At 35.4% G+C, this 21394-nt stretch overlaps 1 protein-coding gene across 2 annotated transcripts in view; it reads left to right on the top strand.

Moving 5' to 3' along the window:
- Positions 1–21394, top strand: part of Arhgap15 (Rho GTPase activating protein 15) — a 599265-nt gene that overhangs the window by 458902 nt on the left and 118969 nt on the right. For both annotated transcript variants that reach the window (XM_076866113.2, XM_076866112.2), the window contains one exon: positions 7816–7950. In XM_076866113.2, coding sequence (XP_076722228.2) covers positions 7816–7950 — 135 coding nt within the window. The remainder of the gene's footprint in view (positions 1–7815; positions 7951–21394) is intronic.

The following is a 21394-nucleotide window of genomic DNA, read 5'->3' as shown; positions in this document are numbered from 1 at the left end:
TCCTATATAATGATGGAATTCCACTCATTCATTTCATTTTCAAAAATAAAATAAGTTTTTATTTTTTCAGATAATTCTTTTTTCCTATTTGATTTTGTTTCTTTTTCCTCAAGTTCATTAAACTAAAAGCAATTATTGTTATAAAATGTATTCTATTATTTATAATTATTGTTATATATTTATTGAATATCAATTGTTAGCTACCTGCTGTAATTTAATGATTCAAACTTGGCACTCCATCAGAAGTTGAGTCTCTCAGAAGACTCTCTTCTTTTATTTAATAAGGATTTTATGTATGTTTTTATTCAAATCCTCCCTCTTTCTCTCTCACCCCCTCCTTCTCTCCTCATTTAACTTATTGTCATACTTTTTTCAACTATACATAATTTTTCTACAGGTATATGAGGAGAATGGTAAGAAATATTGATTATATATCCTCAAAGAGACATAGTCTGTCTTCATTTATGATGCTAATAAATTGAAGCAATAGTTGTAAGAGAAAATTGTTAATGTCTTTAAAATTTTGGTGTACACACAAATTTTGATCCATAAATTCTGGATCTAGGAATTTGCTCTACTCACACAGGTTTATCCTGAAATGGATGTAAATAAGTACAAAATTTCTCACATATGCACAATGGGAAATATTCTAGTATTGAAGACTGACTAAGTAAGTAAGGTATTCTACATTCATAAAGATAAATATGTAACTATAAAATGAGGAAACTCTTTATGTACTAATTTTGAATGATCTCCAAAGTCTAACAAGTGAAATATATCAATATATAGAACAGTATAGATTTTCTTTTAAGATGGTGGTGGACAGTAATATTGCTTGAGTATAGAAAATACCTTTGAAAGAATTTGTAAAAAAAAAAAAAAAGTAATAGTATAGATTTCTTTTGGGGATGCAAACTCTGGTCTTAGGGAAAGACCAGAAAGAAAGAGTTTTGTAATATACACTGTAATATATTTTGAAATTTAAATTGTTTAGATATATGAACTAGTGCAAAATAATAAAAAAATTTAAAATTATAGTAAACACTGCACAATTCATATTTAAAAATTAAACATGTCAACTATGTGTTATCAAGTGTTGTAAAAATCAAATAATTTTAAGTAGTTTAAGTAAAAATAACCCCACAATTGGAATTATTTATATGAATTATCTTACTCCAAATTTATAATAGTGGAACAAAAGATTGATTTTATGACCCATATTTTTGAAAGCCAGAATTATCATCAGGTCTCTGGAGTCAAGGAGGAAATCTCCCTTTTAAGGTAGAAAAAAAACTAAAGCTACATTTTAAAAAATCAAATAATCAATTACTGATAATACATACATTCATTAAAGAATCTATATCACTCTTCTGAACTTGTAGATGTAGAATAAAACAATAGTGTTATTCTGTGGCATCAAAAAGAAATGGTTACATAGTGACTTAGCTATTCCACCTAATTTTATACAAGTAATTGTAAAATTTGTAAATTTCCCAGCTCATATTTTGGCTATCCCTATGTTGTGATTTAAAAATAAATTGCTCATGTTACTCTTACAAATCAAACCAATCAGAAAAATTTAGATTTTAAAATACAGCAACATTTTATGACCCTAACTTATCAAAAAAATCAGTTCATTTTTGGTGGTAGTGTTTTTGGAATTATTATCCTGAATAATTGATAAAAAGATTCTATTCATTTTGGTTGTCTTAAATTGACAACTAACAAATGTCTTATGTGGGGATAGAAGGGTTTCAGTGAATGAAAGTCTTTATTTAGCAACTTTACATTTAATTTCTAATTTCTTGAAAGGATATTTCCAGACAGACTTCTGTATTAGCAAAAAGCAAAGTCCTTATCCAGCTCTGTGTTCCCATTGCTAACCCCACATGTACAGACAATATAGTAAGGGGAATAAGAAAAGCCAGAAGTTACATTAGATTCTAGATTCTGGAAACATTTGCCAGTCTGGTTGATAAAGAATATAATGTATAAATAACTTTTCTAATAATGATATGACAAACCTGTAGCAGATCCTTTTCATATACTACCACACTGAATCCTAATTAGACAAGCTCATAAGAAGTGAAGAAACCAGAAAGTTAAATAACCTCTACATATGTGCATATTCCTACAATAGACATATTACCTATAAATGGACATTTATAGGACTTAGTTTTATTTATGTCCTACATAACACTGTGATACATATTTTGACCTGATCCTCTTCTTAATAATATAAGATGTAACATAAATTGGAAGAAACAAATAGAAATGGTATCATTTAGTGCCAATATGAAGCAAGTTTTCAGAAATGACTGTTGAAATTTAATCCTACGGATTCTCCACCCTTTGGAGTATGTAATGTATGAAATCATCCATGGAATTCAAGTAAATTCAGAATCTATTTGGAGAAGATGGTCAAATAAAATGAAGCATTGTGTACAGTGTCTGTAGAGTACAAAAAGCCTTTGACCAAATGGAAATAAGAGAAGCATTGGAAGCTCTGAGTAATAAAGCAATTGAAGAAATATGTATTGGCACCAAGGAATACATCATTTTTTTTTTTTTATGACCCTAACCTAAAGAAAAGGCAGGTCATTTTTGGTGGTGGTTCTAGTGTTAGAATCTCAAAAGGCCTACCACTTTCCAGATGCCTGGACAAAATATCTAGGAGCCTGGAGAGAAGCATTATATCAATAGGAACACTTCATAAGGTAGCATTCTGCATGGAGTTATGATGACGGGATGATGTTTTATGTTATGCTATTATAAATTAAAAATGCACACAGCAACGACACATTTGTTATACTTTCCATCTGTGGTGCTCACTTCACAAGTTTCAGTTGTACCTATTTATTATGTTATTATTTACATTCAAATGAAATCTGGGGAGAAATACAAATAAGACATTCTTATTCCCGCCTCACTATGCTGGATACGGTGGAAGACTGCACCACCTCCTTCAAAGAGAGCAACTGTCTTTCATATTAGCCTGTGACATTGTTTTCATGTCTGGGGATTCTCAAATGACTGAAATGGCCCTCTAAAAGCTGAAAAGAGGGCTGGATTTGTGGCTCAGTGGTAGAGTACTGGCCTATCATCTGTGAAGCACTGGGATTGATTCTTAGCACCACATAAAAATAAATAAATAAAGGTCCACCGGCAACTAAAATAATATTTAAAAAAAAAAATTAAAAAGGGAGCCTACACTTATCTTGAGTATCTTGAATCTATTTCAATCTTGAGCTTAGACTTTGAACTTTCAGAACCCTGAGAAAATACATCCCTGTTGTTTCAATCACCCAGTCTGTGGCAGTCCTAGCCCATAATAAAATGCTCAATAATTCTGGACAGAGAAAGATGATACTATGTTCCTCAATCATATCTAAATGTTTTCTCAACAAGAGGGCTAGGTCACATTTGCAAAATATAGGAAACAACATATATAGCTTTTTAGATAATGCCAGACAAATAAAAGTAGCTAACTTTATTCAGAGGAAGGATTTGAAGCTGAAATTAGTTGAAAAATTGCTTCTTTATTCAGATTCAATCTGTTTCAGATGCTTTGCTCTGTAAACATGCAGGATACACTCCAGTGTGGCAAAGAATAAAATCAAGATTGCCATTTTCAAACTACTATTTCAAGAGAATAAATATTTCATTGTTCATGTAGCTGAGACATAAAGTACTAGAGAATATTTAAAACTTTCACAGGAAAAATTCAATGTAAACAAAATCAACTGTCTATGGCATGGTACCTATCAAAGAAGAAAGACAAAAGTGGATTTCAATAGGAACTTTGTACTCTCAAATCAGCCCCCTTGAAGTTATTAGAAATGTCATAATTAAAAATGGTTACTTTAAGAGGATATGGTTGGGTCTGCTACCTGACTTACAAAGCCCGTTTTTTTTTTTTTTTTTTTTTGTGTGTGTGTGTGTGTGTGTGTGTGTGGCCTCCTTGAAGAGGAAAGAGGAAAAAAAATTAAGGAAATTACAAAAACTTTCAAAATATTTAAAGCATTTTTTTTAAAGGGTAAAGAGCGGGGCATGGTTGAGCATGCCTGTAATCCCAGTGGCTTGGATGGCTGAAGCAAGAGGATTGCAAATTCAAAAGCAGACTCAACAACTTAGCGAGGCACTTAGCAACTCAGTGAGACCCTGTCTCTAAATAAAATTTGAGAAAAGGGCTGAGGATGTGGCTCAGTGGTTGAGTGCTCCTGAGTTCAATCCTCAGTACAAAAAAAAAAAAGGCAAAGAAAGACTGTATTATATCTTAATGTTTGATGGGATATTTTGGCATCCTGTGTTGGCTTGCTTTCTATATAAATTGTAGATATATCAAAGAGGAAAGACAAAAGTGGATTTCTCGTATATCCTAGTTTTTTCTTATAAGGACACCAGTAGTATTGGATTGGGCCCCCTTTGACCTTATTTTACCTTAATTTTCTCTTTAAAGGCCTTATCTGCAAATAGTCACATCATGAGATAGTAGGGTTCAATATTTCAGTATATGATGTTGTGGATTGGTGGGAGACGTAATTCAGTCCATAAAAGGCATGGTGTGCATTTTTAGGGTGATTTGTTTGCTCTTTTAGTTTGTCTCTGCTCATGCTCCAAGTCGACAGAATAAAATTGTAGAGGACAGATATAAGATATAAAATGTCTATAAGTTCATCAATATTCACTTTAGTAATCTTTTTTAGCTCCCAGTGATGCTCCCTCCTCTGGACAAATCAAGCAACCTTGACAGCTGTACCTTTTTAAAGTATATGGTGCTATGCCCTCTATAGAGCAATATATAATGCAAGAAGAAAGTGGTGCTTAAATTCCTAGTCATGCTCCTTTTATCCTTGGAAACTACCATTGACTTTCTATAGCTATCAAAGATCTATTTTTTAGTTCTCCTTGGTAAGAAAAATTGTTCCTAATAGCTGTAGTCAACTTTTTTCTTTCACATACCTATAATATATATATTATTACTTATATAGAGAGAGTTCACTCAAAAAATAAGTAAGTAAAATGTACTAAAAACTCTTCATGAAAGAGCACTTTTTAAGACAGGCTTATATGGACACAACTTTTAGGTATATTTTTGTGATCTCATAAAAATCACAAAGGATTTGAATTTGGAGCTTCACGTATCTATTCTGTTTATGTGCTTTAACCCAAAATCCATGACCAAAGTTAATTTCAGATAGCCTAAAATTAGAGCACCAGGAGAATCCAGGACAGATCTTGAGACTTAGTAAAGATGACTACATGTCTTCATTCAACCAGACTTCTTCCCAGTATTGGACTCTGGTATGTAATGGTTTTTGGTGATCTCATATGAAAAATTGCATCACACTGAGATAAATCCTATAAAATAACCAGGATGGTTTATGATGTTTGCTGGGGGTTTCCATTGCTTGAGTCCCTAATATATTTTGCCTTTTGGACTTGATTCACCTTCCCCACCATAGTGAATATGTATGTTTCCTTGTGCTTTTCTCATGTTTTTCAGATAGATTTTCCCATTTGATAGCAAACTACTGTATTTCTCTATTTATTTGTTGCCAGTGGTGGTTTCTTAAGATAAAATCATTCCTTATTACCCCTTTAGCAATCTCAAACCTATGCACCCAATGTCATTTCCTGTTGGACTTTTCAGATAAATTTTTGATAGCGATAGTTGTATATTTTCGATTGTGTGTATGTGTGTGCGTGTATGTTTAGGTTTCCACTTAAAGTTCAGTGCCAAAGCTACAGTACTTATACATTTTCTAAATGTGTTTTAAGCAATAAGTTGTACAACATTTTTAGAACATGTGTTAAGCTATTTCTCTAAGAATGAAGCTCTTAACAAAACATAAGCACTCTGCATGAGATCTTAGCAGCAAAGTGCTTAAAAGATAAAGTAAGAATTGGTACCATGGGAAGAACACCAGCTGTAGAGCGCACAGGTCCATTATGAGAAGTATGGTAGTGGGTAGGGAGAAAATGATTTAATCAGGAGTAAAACCAATTTTATTATAAGGGCACGCAGGGGGTGTGGCACCATAGTGAGAGGGACATTTCAAAATATCTGACAGATTTCAACAATGTGAAAACCCCGTTCTTTAAAGTGACAGTAAACCCCATCAGGTCTCCCTTTTTGATGCTATTGTTAACAGTTGACTGTTTAAAGCTGGCCTGCTAAGATGCTGTCGGCCTATTTCAATAGTGTGTAGCCAAATAAAAGACTAATTGTTGAACTACAATCAATCAAAAATGATTGCAGGGCAGAAAGAAGGTCTCCTCTGCTGATTTTCTTGTGGATCGTATTATTGTGTTATGATCGAGGTAGGAATGAAAAAGAAGAAGAAAATAGTCCATCTGACATAAACAGATCCACCTAATTTCTCTTTTTTGCCCTCAATATATTATTATACAGGAACATCACTTACTAGTCCTAAAAATAATAGCCCATTAGAAAAAAATAAAAGATCTGAGAGAGATTTGGGCTAATATTTTTAAAAGGGTATGAACATTATTAGCAAAACAGCTCATGCAGAGAATCCCTACAGTGACAATTCTCGGCTTTCCTTACATTTTTTGGTGAGAAATACTCCTCAGCATTCATGAAACTGACACGGAGGAGGCATGTGACTGTGAGCCCAAGACATCAGTAAAGAAACAAAATTCTAGTTGATCATATACCTGTTAAGTTCTTGCAGGATTCTCAGCTTTTCAGTTAACCCCCAGATTGTATCAAACAATTAATTTTTGTTTTCTTTAAGCCCAGTATCTAAAACATTTTCCATGTTGCACATTCAGAAAGACAAATCCTAGGGATCAACAGCAATACCTTTGTCTTGCTTTCTTTTAATTGTATGTAAAGGTGTCACTCTCCAACACAAATACGTCCTTTTCTTCAAGAAAATGCTTCCAGACTTTCAGATTGCTGGGGGAAAGGAAGATAACAACTGCCTAGCACATTTTATTTCAACTAAAACCTTCATTCTGGCAGTTACTTTCTTTAGTATTTCAGCGTCTCAACTCACACCTCCCAAGCAAAGACTTCTCTTGTTTCTAAAGAGTTGGTAAGCACTTGTGGTTTGTCTTCAGTGTGTTATCATTTTTGACAGCTTTGCATAGCCTACGTAGGCCAACAGGGGTCTGTCTAATATTGTTGCTGGGCACATTCTCCTCACTGAGATGAAAACTGAAAAAAAAAAGATATTTTTGAAGCAGTAAGAAGGAATTAATATCCTTTCTCACTCAGCATTCTATTCCTTGCTGACTTTATATTCAGGCAAAAAAAGGGAAAAAAAAAGTGTTACCCATTATTCCCTTGTACATAGCAAGGCTAACACATGTAAAGCAATAACTCATTTTCTATTGCCATGTTTAGCATATGTCTCCTGTTGGCTCAGCAAGGCCTTTAGGCCGGTCCCTTGAGCCGGCCATCATTGGCAACTCTTAGCCCCTCAGCCTCAAAACCAAATAGCTTTGAATCATGTTGAGCTGTGATGCTAATTTTCATACTGATGCATTATGGGAATAAATGTATCTGACATACTGTGTCAATGGCACTGTCTCTTTGTGTGTCTTGTTTTTTGTTAGCTGCATTCCTACAGATGGTATTCCATTGAAAATGTTCCCTTCCTACGGAAAAAGGGGAGGGAAAAAAAAAAAAAAGAAAGAAAGAAAACCACGCACAGTACCAAACCTCTAGGTGCAGAAGGCTGTTAACGGTTGCTGATGATAGTAGGCAAACATTAACATAATAATTAGTGTCTTGTAATTGTTTCATTAAAACCAGTTGTTCCATTTCTCCTCGTGTTTTCCCAGAAGAGAAGCTGAATTTGGACGACAGCCAGTGGGAGGACATCCACGTTGTCACCGGAGCACTGAAGATGTTTTTCCGGGAGCTGCCTGAGCCGCTCTTCCCCTACAGTTTCTTTGAGCCATTTGTGGAGGCGATCAGTAAGTACCTCTCAGAAAGAAGCAGTCATCAGAATAGCCTGTCATCATGGAATTATTAAGTAAATAATAAGAATAATGATCATAAAAACGAAGGAGAACAGATAATGTTCCCAATGCTCCTTGTCTCTCATTTTAAATTCTGTGTTTTTGACAGCTTGTCTTATTTCTGACCCAGTAATATTATTTGAATTTTTTACAAAAGATATCATTCAGAAAAAAAAAAAAGAAGATAGCATCTAAGATATTTAGAGTAACCAAATTTAACTATATTTACTCTAATGAAAGTAACATCTCATGGAATCTGTTGTAAAGAGGTCACCATTTGCACTGGCTCCTGCCTTTATACTTTCAGAATTCCAATGAGTATGCAGACAAAGGGGTCTTATAAAAGAACATAACTAATTAAATATTACATCATTAAATATGTGTTAAATCATCAAGTGAGACACCATGTTCCCTTGGTTCAGTCTAGTAAATAGCTGCAGTTTGCTTATGAGCACTGTGAAAACCAAATTAAGTGGTGGTGTGTTTCTTCTGTTTAATGGGTGACTTAGGGGAGAGTGAATTAGATCACTTACTAACCAATAGCAATTGTACACTCTGTAAAGACTCCCTTGCTATTATTTTCTGATTTATAAAATAGACACACAAATAAGAATAAACAAATAATTGAATCAATAAATGAAGATCTTTTCCATATGCAAGAAAACTTCTGCTATAGATCCTTGAAAAGCAAATACTAGTACATCTCTAAATTTAATATCTTAGGGTACATTTACTATAATTGTGACAGCTTGGAAAAAGTTTCCTGGCAAGCTAGCTGATATAAGGAGGAAAGAGGAAGAAAGAAGAAAGAAAGGTAAAATTAAAAAGCTTGCAAGCCTGGCAGGAGCTTAATTAAAGTCCCAACAAGAAAAATCTCCAAGAAAAAATGTTCGACTTAGGAGGTCTAATCTTGGATGACTGTGTGTGCAGGGTTCCCAGGAGTGAGAGTGGGGATTTAGGGGCCCATATTGGAGAACAGTTTCTCAACATGTCCCTTCATTTTGATTTTCACTCGCAAAAGTCTTCACACTTGTTTAAAGCTCTGGTAAAGTGAATCAAGAGGACTAAAGAAGAGGGTTTTCTCCCATGGTCTTTCTTTTGTTGCCTGCTCACAATTGCATCTTTGGTTGTTGCTGTCACTGTTGTTTAATGTAATAACAGTCTTCTCATAATGGGTCTGGCAAGAGGGGGAGCTCTTATCACTAATTATGACTTTGCATTTCATAAATAAATATAGTCAACTTCTCAAGGTGAGTGAAGTTTTATAGTTCTCAGGTTCTCTTAACGTCATAAAAAGAGGAGGAATAAAGAAAAGTAGGCAAGCATGCATTTCATAATAACTTATTTGGATATTCTGTCTTGACATACGCAAGCCTGGAGGATCATTCACACCAGGAAAACATTTTGGTGGGAAATTAGAGTGATTTGCATTCAGGCACCTACTCTGTGTTTATTTAATGATATAATGTCATCTTAAACTTCATACTTTCAAGTGAGAATTATTTCCTTTGGAAACATACTTGCTATGTATGCTGATTCGTGGGCTTTGTTGTAGGATACCCATCACTTAAATTTCCTCTAGTTCAACTGATTTCAAAAATAGTAATCAAGCCATTCCCTTAGCTTAAGAGAAAGGAAATCAGGCCCTCAAAACTCAGGTGAGGTTGTGACTTTTGAATTGACATAAAGAGTAGAATGATTTCTGAGATATCCTAGACTTAAATCCAATTTGGACAGAATTTCAGAGATGCAAACATGGTCAGAACTGAATACAGCAGAGGTGAGGCAGACTGCATGCTTGGGATCCAGGGCTTTAGCAAGTGCTTCTGCTGACTCTTACAGAATGGGTTATGGTGAGGATGAATGAGATAGTGCTTAGGAAACTCCTTTTAAAATGTAAGATGATGTGCAGGTGCTAATTGTGTTTGTCCAGGGGAACTGTGTTTGGAAAAGTAACCCAAAAGAGAAGAGACAGGAAAGTTTTCCTTTCATTGTTCAAGACAAGGAGAAATGGGGGATATTGTTGGAATATTTGTGTTCCATCAAAATTCACATTTGGAAATTCTAATCTTCAGGGTGATGGCATTGGAAGTGGGACTTTTGAAAGGTGATTAGGTCATGAGGGTGGAACACTGGTGATGGGATTAGTGTCCTTATGAAGATATCCAAGAGTGATCCACAACGTCTTCCACCATGTGAGAACACTGCTAAAAGTTGCCATCTATGAACCAGAATGGGCCCTCACCAGACCCTGAATCTGTTGGTGCCTTGATGGTAGAATTCTCAGCCACTAGAATTGTGAGAAATAAATTTCTACTGTTTATAATCTGTGCAGTTTATGGTATTTTTTAATAGCAAGACAAAAAGATTAAAACTCAGCAACCTTTCCTAAACTAACTCAGAAGAGCAAAATATCCTGATTTCTTAATATGTAAAATGGATGGGTGAACCAACAGGGTAATGCGGGCAATATGTTAGAATGTTGGCCAGAGACATATACTAACCCATTTATTTTTGGCATAATCTTGAAGCTGGTTCTAGTGTTCTAAACTCAGGGTTCATTCTAGATTGTAATTCATATTTAAATATCTTGAAGCAATGGAAGAATAGCACCTAGATCCTTAGCAATGGCTAAAAATCACACCATAGGAGGCACTTTTGCTCCCTTGAGCACTAGTTAAGCTAAAAAATCTTTCAAAAAATAAAAACATTTGTATCCAGACCCAGAGGAGTCCAGGACTTTATCTCAGACCACATTCTCTTATGGAATAAATATAATGAGAACATCACCAATTTGATCATTAGTTCTTGGCTTTATTAGGATGAAGGGTAAGTTTGTTTAGTAAATTCACAGGATATGACAATGTATGCTAAGTCTGGTCTCTTTCCTGGTCCTTGTTTTCTGTATGCTATACCAGAGGGTTGAACTTCACTGGCTGAATTTCACAGGTGCACTTAGGGATTGGCTTCCAGCTATGAAAGCCAATGGAAGTCACTGGCAGGATATAATAGTTGGAGGGAGAAGCAAAGTCTGGCTGATTTATTAGTTCTTCCCTTACGCCTGTATTCACCCACCTGTCTGTCACAGGTTGCTCTTCTACCTGAGGTTCCAACTCCTCCATGACTCTTGCTTTGCCTGAACAGACCTACTCTGGTTTCAGGTTTGCTGTAATGATACAGACCCTCTTTTCCTTTCTAGCCTAAAGGAGGCAGTGGCTTCCTACTGTGGCTAATTTCTTAGTTTTCTTACTTCTATCTCAGTTTCTTCATCACTTGAGTAACTAGTTCTCTGCATCAAATTAAGATCCTGTTGGTGTAAATACTTAAATGGTTTTTGTTGTTTGGTTAGACATGAGCAAAAACCATGCCTGTCAATGTCATGGTTCATGATTTCATAATGTTATTTCCCTTTTCTATTCAACTACCCCCAAATCAAGTTTATGATGGATCACAGTTTCAATTTGCCCCTAATTGAGAAATGTATTACCCTTTCATGGGCAAAGTCAAAAGATGAATAGACCAAAAGGAGGTTTATGTCCAACTGGAATACTTTGCCTCTGAGGAAGAAATGTTATTTCTACAACAAGCAATTAGTGACCACTTCTGCTGTTTGAATTGCTTTTAATTCCTATTACATGTTTGAAAATCATTATTTAGTATTCCAAGAAGAGTGAACAGAAGGCATTTACTTTTTAAAACAGTTTCTTTTTGGACCAAAAACAAACATTAATATCATAAGAACCTGCAATTGCCATAGTGATCCCCTGTCTGATAATACTCATTGGGTAACAAAAACACTAGATTCTGTTTTTTATATTTCAGAATCTAATACTGAAGCTATTGATCTGTAATTCTATAGTTGAGGTCAATGCTACTAGGTCACCTGCAGGTTATTTTGTGGGAATTTAACCCACTGACTACAAGGACTCAATTCCCTGGAAATGACTTTTGCTGAAGGCATTATTAGTACAGTGAATGTAACCTTGGTAGAAAAACACAGTTATAGAGTTTTATGATAGGTGGTGCAGTCTTGTGGCTACAGGCCTGCAGGGGGTCTGGACATTTCCAGTAGACCTAAATCCTAGGAAATGTACTGTTTATTTCTATTCCCATCTTTTTCAATCTGATAAAGCTACAGATCAAAAGAAAAGAGACAACAAGCAGTGTCTTTTTTTGTTTTGTTTTATTTTAATGTCTGTATTTTCCCAAAGTTTCTGGGAAAGAAAAGGAGAGGAGAAAACACTCATTGACATTTCTGTTCGTTGTCTCATGGAATCTTCAAAATAACAAAGCATGAGTTACTGAAGAAGTAGAAAGATCATGAGGAAAATAACTTCTAGCTCTAACAGTTACTATAAGAATTAAATAAGAAAACATTTTCTTGCCATATCCTCCTACGTTAGGTGCTTTTTGATTGATTTTAAGAGAAATCAGTTTTTCAGAAGAGCCCCAAGTTTACATAGCTCAAAATATTAGATTTAGCATTTAACTCCACACTAAAATACAAATAACTTTCCATCTTTTTAAGTTGCCTTGATGAAGATGAATAACTACCAACCTGTTGCCAAATATCTGTTACATTGTCCTTTATTAGACTTTTATGTCCTAAATCATCAATATATAAGATAACAATCAATTATTTCTACTTTTTAAAACTGAAGTTAGAATTAAATTAAAGGTCAGAAATTTTAGTATTGTAGTTTTAGTTTAGAAATAAGATAGAACTTTCCAAGAGTAAGCAAAGTTTCAGTATGTTTTATTAGATATTAAAATCATTCAATTTTTTAAATGTTACCTTCTCTGAGAACATTCTTAACACTTTTTTCTAATCAATTTTAAAATTCATTATGATATCACAGTGTTATTTTCCTGTTTCATATGAGCACCAATTATAGGCTTAATTTTATTAGTGCCATTTTATTACAACTTTTTACTAGTATCTAATTATAATCTTCAAAGAAAACAAGTCTTACAGAAAAGTTTATGATGAAAAACTTTGATTGGACCTGAACACTTCAGATGCCCAGGCCTGTTCAAGAGAGGAATTCTTATTTAACCCTGTCAATGTTTGTTTCTTCTGGTGATTACTTTCCTAACTCTAGATAATATTTCTACTTTTGACTTGTCAATCATAGATAATATCTTTTATCATCTGAAATTAAATATTCTCCCAGTATTTGATCATCATGTTGCTATTATATTTGGAAGTTAAATAATATGCTTAAACTTTATTTCTTACTTCACCAACAACCTACAATATCTGCTAACTCTTTCCTTCATAAGGTGAGCATATTCTTCTTTACACCCTGTCCATCTCTTTTTCTCTTCATTCACAAAAATATTGGTCATTAACTCCTTTACATATTAATGGTTGTCATAAGTATTCAATAATTTGTCCAATTATAAAAATAATAACAATACTTACATTTGCATTAATATGGCTTTAGAAGCATTGTTCACTTCCTGTACCAGTGGTTTTGCAAAGATTTCTTCTTTAGAGTTCACTGTCACAACTCCTTCACTTTCCAAAAAATAGTCCTCACAAGGTTAATTATAATCTCTTTGTTACTCTTCAAAAATTTCTTAAATTTTTGGCTACATTGGGTTCCCTTTGTAGTTAAATCATGATTATCATGATTCTCTTGGGTAGACTTTTTAAAATTTATTTTTCCTGGCGTTTGTAATTGTTCTTCCTTTCTCTGCTCCCCGCCCCCCCATGTCCTCACTCTTTCCAGAGACTATATTCTTTTGTCTCATTTTTTCAAGATGCCTCCTTTCTAGAGCCTTTTCTCTGCATCATTCATATTGGAATGGTTACCTCCAGGACTGCTTTGGGGTGGCTGGCCAGAGACTTCTTTCAGACTTCTGAGGTAGAGACACTGTTTCCTGGAGGGCTTGTACATTAGTTTCCTTTTTCTGCCATAACAAATGAGCACCACAGTTCTATAGGATAAAAATCTGACAGTTTTCACAAGTCCAATTGTTGGTGAAATTGCATTCCTTTCTGGAGGCTCTAGGGGAGAATCCGTTTACTTGCCCTTGTGACTTCTGCTCACATTCTTGTGATAGTGGGTCCCTTCTTCCACCTTCATAGCTAACAATGGCCGATTATGTCCTTCTCATCTATCACATCATTCTTACCTCTTCCATAGTTGTACCCTGCTATGACACATTTTGTCTTTGTTTTCTACTTTTGAAGACACTTGCCATTACATTTGGTTCACTCACATAATTCAGGGTAATCTCAAGATTAAATTATCCTTTAAATTATCCTTTAGGGTTCTTTATTCTTTCAGTCACAATGTTTTTCTCTCTGTTATTTTATACAGATAGCACCTGGTACACCTCCAAGTCACAAATGCTGTTGTTAATCCACTATTTTCATTTCCCTTCTCTCAAATCAAACCGATCATCCCTGTTGAGATGATACTGAAACTATATATTGATCAGTAGATGAAAGGAATGACCTCATGCATGTATTTACTCCTATTATTTGTGAGAGAAAAGATTAAGAGATTTGATTCAAAGCTAAACCAAACCTCACCTTTTGAAGAACTCCAGTCATTTTATTTGGTGATAGTCTGTATCTCAGCTCTTTTGTACTCACACTAGACCATGTGTGTTTGTACTTGTGATATTGTTGAATTGTACTTTTCCAAAGTTGCCTTCTGTGAGTAAAAATAATGACTCTTTCTTCTACCCCTAAGCAAGGTTCTATATATTTTCCATGATGGAAATGAAATGAATGCTAATTCCTGATCAAGACAACCTTATGGTTCCAATGTAATCCCTTTTGGCATTATTTCCAATTTCCTCAAGTAAATATTGTATATACATATAATATGTAAAGAAATGTTATTTATGTTGTTTATTTATATATTATATATGTGTATATGTATGTGTATGTTCACACTAAAATTCAGGCTATTAATCATCAAAGGTCAAGTGGGCGTCAAGCCTAGTCTGTAAACACAACTCATACTCACACCATAATCACCCTAAAATGATTGAAATTGAAGGCATTACCCTGGGGCAGAAAGTACCTATTACATGTTCTTTTGTTTTGTTTTCCACCTATGGCCATCATGTCATTATTATTTGCCTATACAGTACACTTTTAGCAGGTAATTGGAGAAAAAAGCCAGCCAAGTGTATTTGCAGATATTTTCTTCACTCTTGACTTTATGCCCTTTGGTCAAGCTATTTCTGATGCATCATCAACTCTGTGATGACACTTTTTGAGAGAAAAAAAACAGAGCTTGCAAGGCACTTCACTTGAAGCAGTTACTAAACATGAAAGCATGATAGTGAACAATTGTTTTACAACCAGAGAAAGTAAAACCAGGGTTTAAAGTTTTACCATAAAGAAGCAAAAGATGTAAAAATAATATAATATGAAAATAATTCTTTATTGTACAACTTCAATGAAATTGGAAATTGAAGTAAAGGTAAATTTTACAGGGATTCCCTTAGTTTTCATGGCAAGCTAACATTCTCACAGACTTGGTAGGCTTTTCATTGGGGTTGCTTTTTAATTTCTGTGTGTGTGTGTGTGTGTGTGTGTGTGTGTGTGTGTGCACAAACTGGAAATTTTATGGCTGATGCCTAGCCTGTCTCTTAACTCATTCTAATTATATTCATAATTAAAATGTAGAAAAATAGTTGACTACAGCCAAATGGCTTACACAGGTGTCTCTCTGTAGGAATGGTTTAGTGCTAGAGAATAAACAACTGGACCTCTATCTACTTACTTTGGCTTAATAAAAAGTCCTTTATATGTAAAGCCAGACGGTGATTCAGAATTAAAATTGAGCCTTGACTCTGAAATTAATTGAGTGGTAAGACATCAGCTCCACTAGAAAATGTGCTGCTTGTCTTTTTGCTTTTCCTTTAAACTTCTATTTTACTTGCACTCCTTTCTTCCATATCCTTAAGAGGTCACTTTTTCAAAGCAATAAACATTTCAAGCTGAGCAATCAGCCAGGCAGCCTTCATGAGTCAGCTTCCTGAGCATCCCTACTCCTACTGAGTAGACATCCTTTTAAAAAACAGATAACAAAATGCAGAATTTCCTCTCAATACCTCAGTGGAAAACAGTTATCTTGACCCATTCCTTTAATAGTGGATTTGAGTGGCTGGTTTTCACTGCCTCAAAAGATCCTAATGAAATTGAGGGTTTGTGGCCTTTCATTCCACACTGAGGCTCCTGCCTCATTTCACATTCTTTAGTTCACTCTGCACTGTGATCACCACTGATGGACCTTCTGAAAAGTCTTCCACCCACCCAGTCCCAACTCTGACTATGGCCACATCTGTCTCTCCTATTTCCCCAGTAACATTTTTCTCCCACCCAATCCAGATTATAACTGGCTTTGTTTTGTTTTGAATAAAAGCCAAATTATTTTCGAGGTCTTCAAAGTCCTATGTGATCTGGTTTTCCTAAGCACCCTGCCTTGCCCCTTCACATCCCAGCCCAATGGGCATCCGTCTCTTCTTTGAATACTGCAGGCACACTGAGAGTCCTTGCCTCATACTTCTACTGAAACTCACCTCCCCAGATTTCCACTCACATGCCAACTTCTCAGTGATGTCTACTCTCATCATCAAAGCTAAGGTTCCTACCTGATCACACACCACCACCTCTATTCAAATTATGACTCCATCATGTACTAATGTAAGATTGAACAAATTCTTAATCTCTCTAGGCCTCCCATTTCCACACCTATAAAATAGATGGAAAAATAGTATCTTCCCCATGAAGATTTTTAAATAATTTCATGAAATGCTAATCTTATGTGTGGAGCTCCTGGCACAAAATATTCAGTAAATGCTAGCTAGTATTATTACATCAGAATATAACCAGACTATCTTTTAGATAGGCTGGTCTCAGAGGACATTTCAGTCTATTCTTATTAGTCTTTCCTCTTCTCCATTAAAGCTATCTCGAATGATACATATATGTATCCATCTCTATTCTGCTTTAATATTTTTAGTTATAGACAGATACAATACCTTTATTTTATTTATTTGTTTTTATGTGGTGCTGAGGATGGAACCCAGTGCCTCACATATGCAAGGCAAACACTCTACCAACTGAGCTACAACCCCAGTCCCTGCTTTAATATTTTGTCTGTAGATGATTAAGATGATATTGTAAGATATTCTCTTACTTCACAATCCAGAAAATCCCATTTTATTTCTTCATCTAGTGAGATTTCTCTTTGTTTTGCAGGAGACCAACCCCACTTGCTAGTCTAAAACCTGACCTTTTCTAGAGAACTTACCTCTTAATTATAACCCAAAAGCTATTTATAGTCTTTCAAATTTGAGGCTGCCTTGCCTCTATTAAATATTAACAAACCTGTGATCCTCAAAGTATCATCCAATGAGACAACCCCAAAGCAATGTCATCCCAATTGGAAAATTAGCTGCTTTGCTAAGAATGTATCCTGCTATTTCATCTTGTGAAAGTCATAAACTCACAGGTAGGTGGTAGGTGAGGAGGTAGGGAAGGCTATGCACCAGCCTTTGAAGATACATGTAACATTGCGAATCTATCTCATAGATAAAAATGGTTCCAAGCACTGTCAACTAATCCACATTTAACAAAGAACCCTCTTGTATGTACACACATAGACACAAGGACAGGCAGACACACACATGCATTTACTTGTTCACCAAAAGAGTTCACTATTTTTTCCCCCAAAGACCTGTTCTCTGTCACTCTTTTTCATGCTCAGTCACTTGCTCAGTCACATTTACTTAAGTATTGGTTCTAACTCTAGCCCTCCACCACTCTATCAATAAAATAATTTTGTTTGAATAACTTCTAGAACCATTAAATGAACCCTTGAAGTGTGGTATTTCTTCATCTAGCTCACTCTCCATTGTTCTGAAGCGTTAAACCTTAGATGTGATGCTGCAGAGTACTATAAATTTCCCGGGGGGAATTCTTCTCATGTTGGTACAGCAGAATATCCATATTGAGAATTGCCAGGTGGTTTGGAGAATGGAATTTTCCCCTAAGGATTGACTCAGACATTTTCTACCTACACTTTGGAAAACAGAAACACTTTGGAAAATGGATTCACTATTCACTATTCAGCAGTGTTTTTGGAGTAAGAGCAATATACATGGAATGAGGAAAATAAACACATTTTTTAAAAAATCTATGAACTATAAAAATAATATTGAATAGATAAGAGATTTTCATCCTTTTATTTATTGAATTATAATTCCATTTATATGTGCAGTTCCCCCTACTTTTCCCACAATTTCATTTTGTATAACACCTTTTTTTTTTTTTAATTGCTATTCTGAAAGGTCAAATGCCTAAGGCCTTGAGTCCATGATTAGTGTCTAACCAGACAATCAGCTCTTGGCCCCTTTCTCTTTTTCTTCTCACCCTCAGAGTCCAGCAGGTGAAAGATTGACCCTTTCAGATCTCAAAGCTATTCCTCTGCCAAGTAACGGATGGGCAGACATAATTAGTGCCATCTGTCCTGCTAGTTGCAGGTGGATACTATCTTACCAACAAATGAAAACAGCAATCTATTGAGCTCCTCCTCCAGGCCCCTAACTCTAAGCACAATGGTAAGTTTGTCTCTTGATACCTTTTGTGGATTATTCTCTGAATGTCTAATTGACATCTAAGAAGGAACCACTATCTTCAGAAAGATCTATTTCTTTGTACTGTGTTATGAAGTATTCTAAGAAGAATTGGCTAAAAAAAATGGGATGATCTTAAGCATATACTATAACCAGAAGGACTTGAGAAGCTGCTGTCTATGGTACTCAGGTCTGTGATGCTCAGAGATTCTGAAAGCTGGACCCCTGGATGAACAAGGAACATCATGAGCAGAACAGAAAGCACCCCAAGAGCAAAATCAGACCAGCTGGAGTATTGCTAGAAAACCACACTGGTCAATATGAGCCTTAAAGCAGCATCTTTCTCTCACTCTACCTAGTATCCAATGTTCTCCTTTCTTTCCCTGCTCTCTGAATATATTTCTTATGAATCAAGGTTTCCAGATGCTTTATCAACCTCCTCTAAGGTGGCTTTTCTAAAGTTTGGAAATTTTCTTAGTTTTGAGCTGTCATGAAAAAATAGCAGAGACTTATCTTAAGCATCAGAAATTTATTTCTCATAGTTTTGGAGGCTGGAAACCTAAGATCAGGACACCAAAATTATCAGGCTTGGATAAGGGCCTTGGATTGCTCATAAAATCAACTAAACCTAATTACCTCCCAAAGTCCCACTGCCAAGTACTATGACACTGGGGACTTAGGCTTCACCATATGAATTTAGGAGACATGTACTCTACAGCAGAAATAATACTTCAATGGAATGTTTTAGATGTGGAACTTTATCAGTGCAAGATAGTTTTCCCCTTTATTCTGGCAATATCTTCCTATTACTGCAATACAAGATTTAATCATCTCTTTATTAATATTTTTAAATTATATTATTGGACTCTGAAATTGAATTTGTAGTCCCAGGTGTCACCTTTATACATTTCTCTTTCATACTGTTTATACATTTTGAAGTTCACATGCAGAAATGTGCCTGCAAGCCTGTGGCATTCTTCTCCTGAGCCCAGCTTGCCATGACAATGACACAACAGGAGAGTTTTGCTTTAAGATTTTCATATTCAGAAGACTCATCTCACCTGCATCTCATAACAACTAGAACTAGGACCAAAACCGAGTCTTTAACTATAACTCTTTCATCTTATCATTCAACTTTCCTCCTACTATTGTGGCATTTACAAACCTGAGCAGTGTGTCTAGACCTTGTATGGCCATTGGCAATGATAGAGCAATTAGAGATAACGGTTCACAATGGTTCAGGAAGAACTTCAAAGGCAGTGCCAGGAGGAAAAATTGTAAAGAGGCTTTCCAAATGTACAAAATAGAGTTTTCTAAAATTTCGAACAATATTTTGAATCATAGACATAATTCATTTTATTCGTCCTGGGATACTGCATGTTTTACAAATTAAAAGTTTAAGGCTCCTTGTATCATCCAAGTCTACTAACTCCATCTTTAAAAAACCATGTGCTCTATTCATGTCTCTGGGCCATTATTTTGGAAATTTTCATATTATTTCATGCTTTCTTATTATATCTATCCATTATCATGACCTGTGATTTGTGATCTTTGATATTACTATTGCAATTATTTGGGAGCACCACAAGTTGCACCCACATAAAATTGTCAGCTAAATAAATGTGCATATTGACTGCTGTACCAATTAGCTGCTGCTTCATCTCTCTTCCTCTTGGATATCTCCCTATTTCTTAAGACAGAATAATATTAAAATTGGGTCAATTGATAACTCTTCGGTGACCTCTATGTGCTTAAGTGAAAGAGTCATAGGTCTCTCATTTTAAATCAAAACCTACAAATGATGAAATTTATTGAGGAAGCCAGGCCGAATAAAAAGATAGACTGAAATGTAAGCCTCCTGTGCCAAAAGGTTAGCTGAGTTGTGAATGCAAAGGAAAAGTTCCTGAAGGAAATCAGAGGTATGATTCCACTGAAGACAGGAATGCTAAGAAAGTGAAACAGGCTTATGCTCAAGTGGAGAAAGTTACTGTGGTCTGCATAGAAGATTAATCACTTATAACACAGCACAGCCTTCTCTATAATTCTATGGAGGCTGAGAGAGAGGAGGAAGCTGCAGAAGAAAAGTTGGAAGTTGACAGAAGTTGTTTCATGAGGTTTAAGGGAAAAAAACCATATCCATCACATAAAAGTGCAAGGTGAAGCAGCTGGTGGAGAAGCTGCAGCCAGTTCTCCAGAACTAGCTCAGTGCACTGATGGAGGTGGCCACACCAAAGAGCAGATTTTCAATGTAGATGAAGCAGCCTTATATTGGAAGAAATGTCATCTTGGACTTTTGTAGCTAAAGAAGAGAAGTCAATGCCTAGTTGCAAAGTTTCAAAGGACAGGCTGGCTCTCTTATTAGGTGGACTAGTGCAGCTGATTATGTTAAGCTGAAGCCAATACTCATTTGTCTTTCTGAAAGTTCTAGAGCCCTTAATAACACTAAGGCTATTCTGCCTGTATTCTATACATGAAACAACAAAAGTCTGCATGATGACAATATGTTTATAGCATAGTTTACTAAATGTTTTAAGCACACCATTAAAACCAACTGCTCAGGGGGAAAAAAACTCCTTTCAAGTCATTAGTGTCCATTGACAATGCATCTACTCACCCAAGAGTTCTGATGGAGATGTGAAATGAGATTAATGCTGTTTTCATGCCTGTAAACACAACATCCATTCTCTAGCCCATGAATCAAGGGGTAATTTTGACTTTCATTTCTTATTATTTAATACATACATTTTGTAAGGCCATAGCTGCCCTGGATAGCGACTACTCTGATGGGCCT

This window comes from Callospermophilus lateralis, chromosome 9 (assembly GCF_048772815.1).
Source record: "Callospermophilus lateralis isolate mCalLat2 chromosome 9, mCalLat2.hap1, whole genome shotgun sequence".
NCBI lineage: Eukaryota > Metazoa > Chordata > Mammalia > Rodentia > Sciuridae > Callospermophilus > Callospermophilus lateralis.
This window is presented reverse-complemented; position numbering and strand designations above follow the sequence as displayed.